We start from the raw sequence: 12445 nt of genomic DNA, 5'->3' as shown, positions 1-12445 counted from the left end.
ATAATATGAGATTAAATGAAGGACTTTTTTGAGTATATTAGTATGAATTTAATAAAATCCTGATTGACAATAATTTCTATAGAAAAAAAAATCATTCGATGATGAGAATATGGTGAATTTTTCACACATTCAGGTACTTTTGTTTATTGTCTGTATGCATTCTTGGCTCTATTGTTATAATATATTCAAAATGATGGAATTTAAACAAAATGTCTTCACAGGAAGTTCAACAGACAGAAAATTTCCTTCTGAAGCCCTCCAGTGTTGTGGAACAGCTGGACACATCACAATGGCCACTACTGCTTAAGGTACTGGTAGTTTGTTCAAAGTACGATATCATGATCAAGTAGACAAATAATTTGTTAGAAAGCATTAATCCTGTGATCACATGGACCATTGAAATGTTTTAATTCATTTGAAGATGATTTTTTAAAATCCATTCTGCATTGAATTAAGATGCTATTATAGAATGTGTTGTAAAAACATCATGAAACATGTACTGTTGACTGTGTTTGATAACTTTAAATTGTAAACTTCAATGTTGTTTATTTTACAGAATTTTGACAAATTGAATGTACGGACTGCTCACTACACCCCAATTCCAGCAGGCTGTTCTCCACTGAAGAGACCAATACAGGAATACATTAAGTATGTAATTGTAGACCCAATACATATATATTATTACTACAGTAACGTAATCCGAAGAGTCGGATCACGTCGAGTTGACGGGTGCGGATCATCAGATCAGACGCGTCAAGTTTGATCTGATGATCCACGCCTGTCAACAAGACGTGATCGAACTCTTACGATCAAGTTAATGTAGTGATGATAAATTTATTATCTACCTACTTATGCATTTTAAATCCACATTTTTAAGATACTAAATGTAATCCAAATTATCAAAAATACAGACATAGAGTGGAATTTTATTCTGTGTACGCAGTTTTTGTGACGCAGTCAATATTTTCCACAAAAAACGTTGCATTGATGCATTATGACGTTATCAGTTTCAGAGGATACTGATACGGAATCAGAAAACCACAGTGTGGTGATCTGGAAAATTGGATCACGCTCTGTGAAATCCACAGTATCAAAAGACAAAACATTGATGGGTATATAATTTAGCAGGTTATCTTGTGTCACAATATGTATAACACAGACAACGCAACATGAATACTTCTCTGAAGCCTCTATTTGGGGAGAATTTTAAGTTGATTATTAGCAGGATAATTTTTACCCAATTTGTTACCTGTATTAAACACTTGTAATGAAAATGAAGACTTCAAAAAGGTACTAAGATACACTTCTAAGCCATGCCTGTCATCTACCATGTTTTGATTTCAGAAATAAATTTAATTTTTGAAAATACATGAGGGTATGAATTGTGATGCTTTATAGCAGCATACTTAACAAATGAGATAGCTTTATAATAATTTATGATACAAGAAATTTTGATATCTGTTCCTGTTACTGTAATTAGATATTTAGAAATATTATTGCAGAAGTGGATTCATTAATCTTGACAAACCAGCTAATCCATCATCGCATGAAGTTGTATCATGGGTGAAGAGAATTCTTCGAGTACAGAAGACAGGGCACAGTGGTACACTAGACCCCAAGGTCACGGGCTGTCTCATTGTCTGTGTAGAACGAGCCACTCGACTGGTTAAGTCGCAGCAGGGAGCTGGCAAAGAGTATGTCTGTATCTTCAAGCTTCACAGTGTCGTCAATGATGAAAAGCTTGTGGCACAGGTAAGTCATTCCCTTTAAAAATAGTTTTCAGCAGTTGTTTGTTAGAAAAATTATCTACCTTTACTGTTGATTGTAAAAAAAAAAAATTCACTTGGATTTAAAATTATATTTAGCATGTTTTTGAATGATCTGGAACTGCAGAATAATAAGGAAAGACAAATATTAATGCTTTTATACTGGGAATTTCACTACCTTTTTTCTAAACACTAAATATCTGATTGCAAGAGTTTCATGTAAATTACTCCATGTGTACTGTTTTCATAGTTAAGCAATTTATTCATTGAAAATACTGACATCACATAATCAAACTCAACATGTACACATGCATAGTTAACAACACGTCAACGTGGAAATATCCATGTTTACAGTTTTTGTCAACATGTCTTTTCTCGTTTAACAGAAAATAGAGATGATGACAGGGGCACTCTTCCAGAGGCCTCCATTGATTTCAGCTGTTAAGCGACAGCTGAGAATTCGAACTATTTATGAAGTCAAGATGACGGAGTACAACAAAGAGGACGCAATGGGTAAACATTATATATTTACATTGTACTGAACTTGTCAATGATATGAAAATCAAACGTGTAAGTTTCAAAATAAAATGACAATGTGAATGGAAGATATTTGAAACTTATTAGTTAAAAATCACATAGCATTTTATACTGTAATAAATGGAATATATTTAGAAGGCCAGATCGTGTAATCTACACAACACAAGTGTACTTGATGTGACATTAACAGTGCCTTCACACCTTACTCAGGTATTTTCTGGGTGAGCTGCGAGGCTGGCACATACATTAGGACCATGTGTGTACATCTTGGTCTCTTTTTGGGGGTCGGGGGACAAATGCAGGAGCTCAGACGAGTTAGATCTGGTATCATGTCTGAAAAGGTGGGTTTTTAATTTTGGATGAGGTGGAACAATTTTTTTCTAATATACATATATATTCATTATACATGGCCTCATTTAAAAATTCATATCCTGAGCTAATACATATAAATGTACAAGAATTTCCTGAGAAAATTATTGGTGATATTCTAAGGTGATTTTTTTTCAGTAAGAAATCAATTTCTGTAGGGAACTCTAGAAAGAATATTTTGATGAATAATATTCTTGCAACAATTTTTCAGGCAAATTTATTCACCATGCATGACGTTTTGGATGCACAATGGATCTATGACAACCATAAGGATGAGTCGTACTTAAGACGAGTGATCAACCCATTGGAGGCTTTACTAACATCACACAAAAGGATCATTATGAAAGACACGGCAGTAAGTTCTTATTTCATTCTAGGAAATCCCAGTAAACAACAACATTTCTTTAAATCCTGGATATAATTATTTCAAATGGGAAGTTCATTGTTGATAAATTTACATGATTTAAACATTGATTAATCAATTATCATCATGCTTAATTTTGTACTGGCTCTTGTAATTTTTATGCCCCCGAGATTGAAGATTGGGGGGCATATTGTTTTTGTTCTGTCTGTAATTCTGTCATTCCGTTTGAAATTTTAACCTTGCTAATAACTTTTGAACAGTGAGTGCTAGAGATTTGATATTTCACATGATTATTCCTTGTGACGACCTTTCCGTGGGTATCAAAATGTTTGACTGTGACCTTGGAGTTTGACCTACTTTTTAAAAATTTGACATTGGTTATAACTTCTAAATGGTAAATTTATATTAGAGCTTTCATATTACACATGAACATTTCTTGTGACAAGATCTTTCTACTGGTACCAAGATATTTTTCCTTGTGACATTGGCCATCTTTGGAATTGGCCATTTGGGGGGGGGGGGGGGGGGGGCATTTGTGTTTCACAAACACATCTTGTTACTTTTGAACTCGTCAAAAGTTTATGGTACTCATGAAAATTTTCAGTCACTTCACCTTTTCAAATATCATAAGTTTAGGAAATCCAACTGAGAACTTAGAGATGCCAAATTTATGAAGGTTTGTATCTTCTCCAGGTCGTAATTTGGGTTTTTTCTTTGACAGGTTAATGCAGTATGCTATGGAGCTAAAATTATGTTGCCTGGTGTTCTTAGATACGAGGATGGAATTGAAGTAGATGAACAAATTGTCATAGTAACGACAAAAGGAGAGGCTGTTGCTTTAGGTTTGTAAATATAGATTTTATGGAAACCACTTCTGTGGAAAATAAGTCTTCGCCTTCTTCTATCTTCTTCTCGTCTTTCTCACATCTTCCCACTTTTTCAGTCCAAAGCTGGGGTTTTCACATGCTAGTATTCCAAAGATTTGCATCTAGCTCTTATCATCTTTATCATCTATTGTTTTCCTATGTGTAGTTATAGCCCTTTCCCTTTCGTTTTTGCCTCGGGAGGGGGGGGGGGGGGGGGGGGGGGGGGCTCATTAAAGCTGTTACATGTTTTTCTTGAAATGACATATGTGTTGATCTCCAATATCTGTTGGGTTCTTTTCTTGTTGTTACACCTACATGTCACATCATCTGGTATTCTGCAATGACAGAGTAATCACAAGAAAGGAAATTTGTGCCTCTTGACATGCTGTACAGTCAGGGTATTATGATGGGAAATTAATCTCCAACTATTTAATGGATGAAAACTTTCTACAAAATTAATTAGATCTGCATGGAAATTTTTAAATGTCTTGATAACTCAAAAAGTTCAGGGGACCATAATAAAATATTGAAAGATCAAAAATTGAAGGTTGGATTAAATCTGCAAATTAAAGGTCTGGCCATTTCGCTTAAGATTTTTTTTGGTATCAGAAGTGTATATTACAGCATCCTGAAGATACATGTATATGGTTTTGATGCATTTTCCTACATATTTCTCATTCATTGGCATATTTATCAAAATTCCAGACAAAACCAACTTTTCAAAATTAACACTGTACAGCTTTCTGGTTGTGCATTAGAATTGCTTACATTTACCCCCAAAACAAAGCACGGGTGAGGTTTAATCATCTACCCCAAAATGAAGAACTGGTGTCTTGCCACATAATATATTGCCTAATTAACACGACCATGACAGTCCCAGGCAAACTCACCATTATTGCATTATCCAGATATGGTCCAAACAGAAATGATGATGTTTCATAGATGTCATGTATATGCTACCGCCACTTGTGAGAGATCAAGAGTGAAAAACAATGAAATATGTTTTTGGGGACCCAAATTTCACTTTGAGAAATCAAGAAATTTAAGTTATAAAAAGTAAATTTGCTTAGTTATATAGAGAGAATAAATTTCACGTCGAAAGATCAGAAACTTTTGAGAGATCGTAGTTTGAGCCATTGAGAGTCACCTGTGTATTAACATACAGAAACAACAAAGATAATTCAAGTTGAAATAAATGTTTCAACAGTAGATGGGATTAACAGTTAAATCGTAATTTATAAGAACATCCAGTCTCCTGGAACATTGAAAATTGATAGTGTCTGTGAATTTTATCAGCCATTGCCCAGATGACAACAGCAGTCATGGCAACCTGTGATCATGGTATGGTGGCCAAGATTAAAAGGGTTGTTATGGAGAGGGACACATATCCAAGGAAATGGGGACTTGGACCTATGGCACTGCAGAAGAAAAAAATGATTCTAGCAGGAACACTGGATAAATATGGCAAACCTAATGAGAAGACACCGGCCAACTGGAAGAAGGGTTACGAAGACTTCAAGTGAGTAGATGATGTATTATGTGTATGTTTAGAAAATTAACGAACCATTTTTAATGGAGTAGATAAACAAGTTGTAAGAGGAATTCTGAAAATATAAATGCTCCTCTGCAAACTCTCACAATCCCTATTTGAAATATGGATGATTTATGATTAGCTAATTATACTAACTAGAGGTTCTCTCCCAAGAATTAAGTGAAAAACAACGAGACCTAAGGCCTAAAAAAAAATTTAAAAACTCAGGCCCATCTGCATCTTTTTAAACTTCTTACACTTACAATGTATTCTAAGGGGTAGATAACTCCTACAGATTTTGAGATTCAAAGGCCAATTAACTAGATGAACATAGGAAGATATTTTCTGATCAATATCTTGAAAATTCTTTGCTTGACAGACATCAAACTAGGTACACTGGTTCCCTTAAGAAGTAGATGACCCAGATTAATTTTGAGGTCACAAGGTTAAGGGTCAATCTACTCTGAACACAGGAAGATATTTTCCACTCAATAATTGCTTTACTTGTCAGACATCAAACTTGGTACATCATAAGGAGTAGATTACCCCTATTCATTTTTAGGGCACAAGGTCAAAGATCAATATATTCTGGACATGGTAAAATATTTTCTGCTCAATATCTTGTGAACCATTTGCATGACATAGATCAAACTTGGTAGACTGGTATCTCCTAAAGAGTAGATAACCTGTCTCAGGTCAGAGATCAAATCACTATGAATGTAATAAAAATCATCTTTAGGGATCCGGGTTAAAATTGGTCCTCAGTACCCCTTGCTTGTTTTAAGGGGTGACTAAATGGGATGGTCTTTTGGATGAGACTACAAAAAACGAAGCCCCATGTTACAACAGGTGTGACGCGATAAAGATCCTTCTCTGCTCATAGGCCGTTAGAGTTAAGCATAGGCCGAAATTTTTCAACCCTTCTCCATATCAGTGAAAAATTCTTAGGAAGTTAAGAGGGACATGAACAATATCAAAATCAATCAATCATCTTTAGAACCCATTACCTGATAAAGATGAAACTTAGCATTGTGTGTTCACCTGACTTGTTAGTAGATAACACATTTTTTTTTCACTATCATTGCAGATATTTTTAATGAAAAGTTTATCCTTTTCAATGTTGCCACAATGTTTGGGGCAGACATGTTTCTAAAACCATTTCTTGTTTAATATATGGTGAATGTGAGTCTGATATTGCTTTATTTTATCAAGTATCCACAGGGGGCACATGTTCCCAGAAACACTCTAGTTTATTTATATCATTGTCATACATTAAAACCTTACTTTGTTTTGTCTGTAGCATAAAGAAAGAACCTGTAGATGGTACTCCACAACCAGTGAACTCAAACAAGGTAAATATTACAGAACAACTAACTTATACAGAACATCACTAACCTGTAAAGGACAGGCCAGAAACCAGCGTGAACATATGTGAACTCAAAATAACTAGTACAGTAGAACACAATTATAACAATATCTAACCTGTACAGACCAGAAACTCAGTAGAACTCACTTACATAGAACATAATTATAACAATATCTAACCTGTACAGACCAGAAACTCAGTAGAACTCACTTGCCTAGAACATAATTATAACAATATCTAACCTGTACAGACCAGAAACTCAGTAGAACTCACTTACATAGAACACAATTATAACAATATCTAACCTGTACAGACCAGAAACTCAGTAGAACTCACTTACATAGAACATAATTATAACAATATCTAACCTGTACAGACCAGAAACTCAGTAGAACTCGCTTACATAGAACACAATTATAACAATATCTAACCTGTACAGACCAGAAACTCAGTAGAACTTGCTTACATAGAACACAATTATAACAATATCTAACCTGTACAGACCAGAAACTCAGTAGAACTTGCTTACATAGAACACAATTATAACAATATCTAACCTGTACAGACCAGAAACTCAGTAGAACTCGCTTACATAGAACACAATTATAACAATATCTAACCTGTACAGACCAGAAACTCAGTAGAACTCGCTTACATAGAACACAATTATAACAATATCTAACCTGTACAGACCAGAAACTCAGTAGAACTCACTTACATAGAACACAATTATAACAATATCTAACCTGTACAGACCAGAAACTCAGTAGAACTCACTTACATAGAACACAATTATAACAATATCTAACCTGTACAGACCAGAAACTCAGTAGAACTCACTTACATAGAACATAATTATAACAATATCTAACCTGTAAAGGTCAGACCAGAAACCAAATCAAACAAGGTACAGTAAAAGGCGCTTATAACAAAAGGCTGAGGATGAACAAGTGTGATTCATTATAAATGTTGATTATAGATATACCGTATATACTCGCTTCTAAGTCGGTTTTTTGGGAGTCAATTTTTGGTCCAAAACTCTATGTCCGACTTATAGGCGCATCATAAAAAGATTGGTATTTTTCTGGGCGGCGGAATGTAGTGTTTTTAAACAATTCCGACGATTATCATGGACTACCACACAAATGAGTATTGTGGAACACATAATTTAACTAATCTATCGTTTATCGGTAAAGTTGAATTGCTAACCCGATTTAATATTGAAATATTCATATGTATACCGGCTGAAATATATTTGATAAAAGATAAAAGATTGGATATTGTTAACAGATAATTTAGATCATTATTCTTGACTCTTAAAAACTCGATTGTTGATACAATGAATTATACCGGAATCCCACAATAACAATTTTCGTGAGGCGCGTATCACTAAGTAAACAGGACCCAGTGTCAGATACTATTAATTAGGAGACCATAATATCTTAGGTAAACAAGTGATCATTGCCAATAATAAATCAAGGGTTGCGTTTAAACCCCAAGCAGATATGGCTTGGATATTGAGCACCTCATAATTATTAATTTTTCATAAATATCATGGGTGCGTTGGTAGATTTATTAATCACCATCGTCGTAGATTCATTACATTGATCATCACCATGCCAAAGAGATAGAGATCCTCCTATGATTCCAACTTTAAGCTTAAAGTTGTTTTGTATGCTGAAACTCATAATAATGCTGTGGCTGAGGAAGAGTTTGGCATTAACGAAAAATTAATCAGAGACTGGCGAAAAAAGAAGAGTTCCCTGCAGGCAATTGAAAGTCCAGTGAAGAAAATTCGCATTACTCCCTCACCTGTTGCCACGCTTGAAAGACACTTATTTGAATGGGTAACTGATCTCCAAAAACAAGGGCACATTGTCACCAGAAACGCCATTCGTATCCATGCCTTACAGAGACACTTGCCCCGAATGATTTCAATGCGTCTGCAGGATGGTGCAGTCGTTTTATGAAACGCCACGGCCTGACTCTACAACAACGGACTCGCATTGCACAGAAGCTACCAGCCGACGTAGAAAACAAAATACAGAACTTTCAGCAGTTTATCATAAAGCAACGGAGAATCCACAACTTTCCCATTAGCACAATAGGAAATATGGATGAAACCCCCATATCATTTGACTTGCCATCAAACAGGACAGTGCACATCAAAGGTGAAAAGACTGATGGTAAAAACAACCGGAGCGGAAAAATCCAACATGACTGTTGTTCTCAGTTGTTTGGCGGACGGAACCAAATTAAAACCATGCCCAAGGAAAAGTTGCCGTCCGGTGTTCTAGTGCAAGTGAATGAGAAAGGCTGGATGATAGAAGATCTGTGCGATATGTGGCTGCAAAAAATATGGGGAAACTGTCCTGGTGCCATGATTAACAAGAAGAGTCTTCTAGTGTGGGATATGTTCCGTGGTCACCTGTCCGACAAAGTGAAAAGAACTCTTAAACGAATGAGTGTCACCCAAGCTGTGATTCCTGGCGGCTGTACTTGTGTCCTACAACCCCTGGACGTGTGCCTCAACAAACTGTTCAAGGCAAAGATTAGGGAATTCTGGACAGACTGGATGATAAATGGAGAAAAAGAATATACCGCCGGTGGAAACGTCAAGCGACCCAGTTTGTGCCTGGTAACGCAGTAGATTAAGGACGCCTGGGACTCGATTTCACTAGAGACTGTGTGCTATTCATTTTAAAAATGCGGAATTAGTAACTATGGATGACAGTGAGGATGACATTCTTTACAACGACTTTATTAAGTCTGCGTCTGGTGAAAACACCGCTACAACAGAAGACAGCGGAAGTGAAAGCAGTGACTATGATAGTGAAAATGACTTTTACGATGACATTCCACTCTCCGAGCTACAGAAGCATCTCCTCGACAACCATTTTATTGACAATGACAACGAATTCCTTTCATGTCCTGACACTCGCCAGTGATACGTTGACATAGTAACTATGAATGTTTTTTACTTTCAACAGTGGCTTAGTATTGATGAAATAAATTATAAAGCATATTTATTTTTCTTATGCATGCAAGGTTAAAAAAAAAATCGAGATCGGTGTTCAAAATATATAAGAGAAGGTAGATAACTCTTAAACTAAAACATGACGAAATAAACAAATTTTGTTGACATAAGAGGTTAAATATAGATGCCGTATCCCGAAATATTATTTGAATACAAGTAAATAAATTAGAGTATTGGCCTTATATTGATTGTTGAGACAGAAAGATTATACATCAGCGGTATTTTTCAAAATATTTTTTGAAACATGGGTAAAAACACTAGAGCATTGACTTGAAATTGTGAACCAATTCTGACAAAAATTTATACCGACTTATAAGCGGGTCAATGGCAAATTCCTACAAAATAGCCTTAAAAAATACAACCGACTTATAGGCGGACCGACTTATAGGCGAGTATATATGGTAATTCAATGTATCAAGTAAGTTCCTTATGTTGGAAATGAATATCACTTCACTGGAAGCGTGAATTCATTATAAACGTGTCGTAACTGTGTTCTGTCGGAACTAATACAGTACAACTCGTATAAACATTGCCAAGTAATTCTTTTCAACATGGGCACCTAAAATTTAGACTTGGGGAACCCGTTTGGCCCTTAAAAATTTCAGCAAATTTTCATTCAAGATGGTGACATCTTGTTATTCCAATGATATTTGGAAAGTTGACAAGATATTTGAAATAAGATATGTTACATTTTGACATGTTTTCTTTAGAGAAAGAAGGAATCCAGCAGTTCTGATGAGAGTGAGCCACCCTCACCCAAGCCAACTGTGGTGGAAAATGACCAGACAGAGAAGAAGAAAAAGAAAAAAAAGAAGAAGGATAAAGACCAGGAGGCTGATGAAGCTGAGGGTGCTCCAGAGGTAAGGGTCAAGGTCCCAAGGTCAATGTTTTTTGAAATACAGATACAGGTCTTTTTCACTGTAGAAGGCCTTATTTTACTCTGTGCAATTTTAAAAAAACATGTAAGTGATCCTAAATCCATTACTATGAAAACAAAATTCATGTGGAGTGCACACTATGACATCACAAATGAAGTCGTTACTGCTATTTTGTTAAATGTTCATTCTGAATAGCCATTTTTAAACATTATGTATATAGCACACTGTGCAATCTAATTACGATGAAAATGAATCTATGTCAAGCGTCAATAAATTATTGACAAACGACAGTCGCCTCTTGGTCTTCTCGTTGGCTTTCACCGGTCCTTTGGCTGCCTGGAACCTGCCCTTGCATTTCATTTATTTTCATATACCTGTCAAAGACTGGATGAATAATGATATGGCTTTGTCTGTCCATCGGTCCTGACCTTGAATGCAAAATGAACCGTAAGCTCCAGGATCTTACAACTTTGTACAGTTGATCACCATGATGAGAGGGAGATGCCTATTGTTTTTCAAGGTCAAAGGTTAAGGTCGTAGGATCTGTTAATAGGAAAATTTTGTAAACAATGCAGATCGAATTATTGGGGCTAGGACTGCTTGGTACACTTACTCCTCATGCCAAGTGGAGGACGCCCTTTGTTCTTAAAGTCATAGTATTAATAGGAAAACCTTATAGGCAGGATGCAGACTGAACGGTTGGGGCTAGAACCGTCATACTTGGTACACAGACCTTATGTCAAGCTGAGGATGCCTTGAAAGGTCAAGGTCGTAGTATCTCTTAGTAGAAAAACCTTGTTTTCATTGCCTGGCACAAGTCACAAGTTTTCTATCGGAGGAATATAAGCTCTGTTTGCATTTCAGCTGAATTGGTGCACGATGACCTACTTTAAGGGTAAAAGTAGATGAAACAGTTTTCCACATTTTTTTTGGTTATGAATACAGGTATTGCCCTGAAATTTTGTCACAACCTCCCTTTCAGAGAAATACATAATCAGTTCACATGTCAGATAGATTGATGCACCATGACCTACTTGAAGAATTTTGTATTCGGAATGTGTATGATATCAATTCAGAGTGCATAATGAGCTTACAGGTCCAACGGGCAAATGTTGTACCATTTGCAGTACTTGTTTTAGATCAAGGCCTTTGCTTATTTCAAAATTTGTTTTTATTAAAATAATTTTTGAAAAAAAAGCTCTACAAATTTACAAGCCCTATTTTCTTAAATGAGCTCATCTGAAGGAATGCTTTATAGCTTAAAGTACAGTTGTACAGTCTCCACTTTGATTATGTTTTGAATTTGGCACAAGTTATGATACTTTAAAGGTGTTTTTGAAGACTGATACAGATTTGTGTTAAAGATTGATATTTACCAGGTAAAATGTTAATGTTACAGGAGTCACCCGAAAAGAAGAAGAAAAAGAAAAAGAAGCACAAGAAAATAAAAACGGAAGAGTCTGACTGATTCATGTTGTATGTGTGTGAAAGTGTGAGAATGAGAGATCATCAGTGTGTGAGACATTCTGTGAGAATTTCATGTGGCATTTCTCAGATTGATCATGAAATAGACAACTCTAAGACTAAGTCGAAAATTGAACAGTGATCTAGTGGTTAGGTCATAGTTCATGGATACTTGATGTGTTCATATTTTGTGTATTTTTTATGTAATAAGGATGAATTGTACTGTTAATGAATTGTACTGTTAATGAAATTTTATCATTCATCATG

The 12445-nt window shown here is 35.6% G+C and overlaps 1 protein-coding gene across 2 annotated transcripts in view; it reads left to right on the top strand.

The window, feature by feature from the left end:
• The window catches only part of LOC125658312 (H/ACA ribonucleoprotein complex subunit DKC1-like), a 15013-nt gene extending 2568 nt beyond the window's left edge, over window positions 1-12445 (top strand). Inside the window, exons 4-14 of one of the 2 annotated variants that reach the window (XM_056149943.1) lie at window positions 222-308; window positions 557-648; window positions 1503-1752; window positions 2153-2279; window positions 2514-2644; window positions 2884-3027; window positions 3758-3878; window positions 5199-5421; window positions 6734-6785; window positions 10547-10696; window positions 12114-12445. In XM_056149943.1, the coding sequence (XP_056005918.1) occupies window positions 222-308; window positions 557-648; window positions 1503-1752; window positions 2153-2279; window positions 2514-2644; window positions 2884-3027; window positions 3758-3878; window positions 5199-5421; window positions 6734-6785; window positions 10547-10696; window positions 12114-12182 (1446 nt within the window). In that variant the 3' untranslated portion in view covers window positions 12183-12445. Of the gene's footprint in view, window positions 1-221; window positions 309-556; window positions 649-1502; window positions 1753-2152; window positions 2280-2513; window positions 2645-2883; window positions 3028-3757; window positions 3879-5198; window positions 5422-6733; window positions 6786-10546; window positions 11001-12113 lie in introns of those variants that run through there. The other variant, XM_056149942.1, reaches the window with a different exon arrangement.

This window comes from Ostrea edulis, chromosome 9 (genome assembly GCF_947568905.1).
Source record: "Ostrea edulis chromosome 9, xbOstEdul1.1, whole genome shotgun sequence".
Taxonomy (NCBI): Eukaryota; Metazoa; Mollusca; class Bivalvia; order Ostreida; family Ostreidae; genus Ostrea; species Ostrea edulis.
Note: the sequence above shows the minus strand (reverse complement) of the source record. Positions and strands in the feature narration are given on the sequence as shown.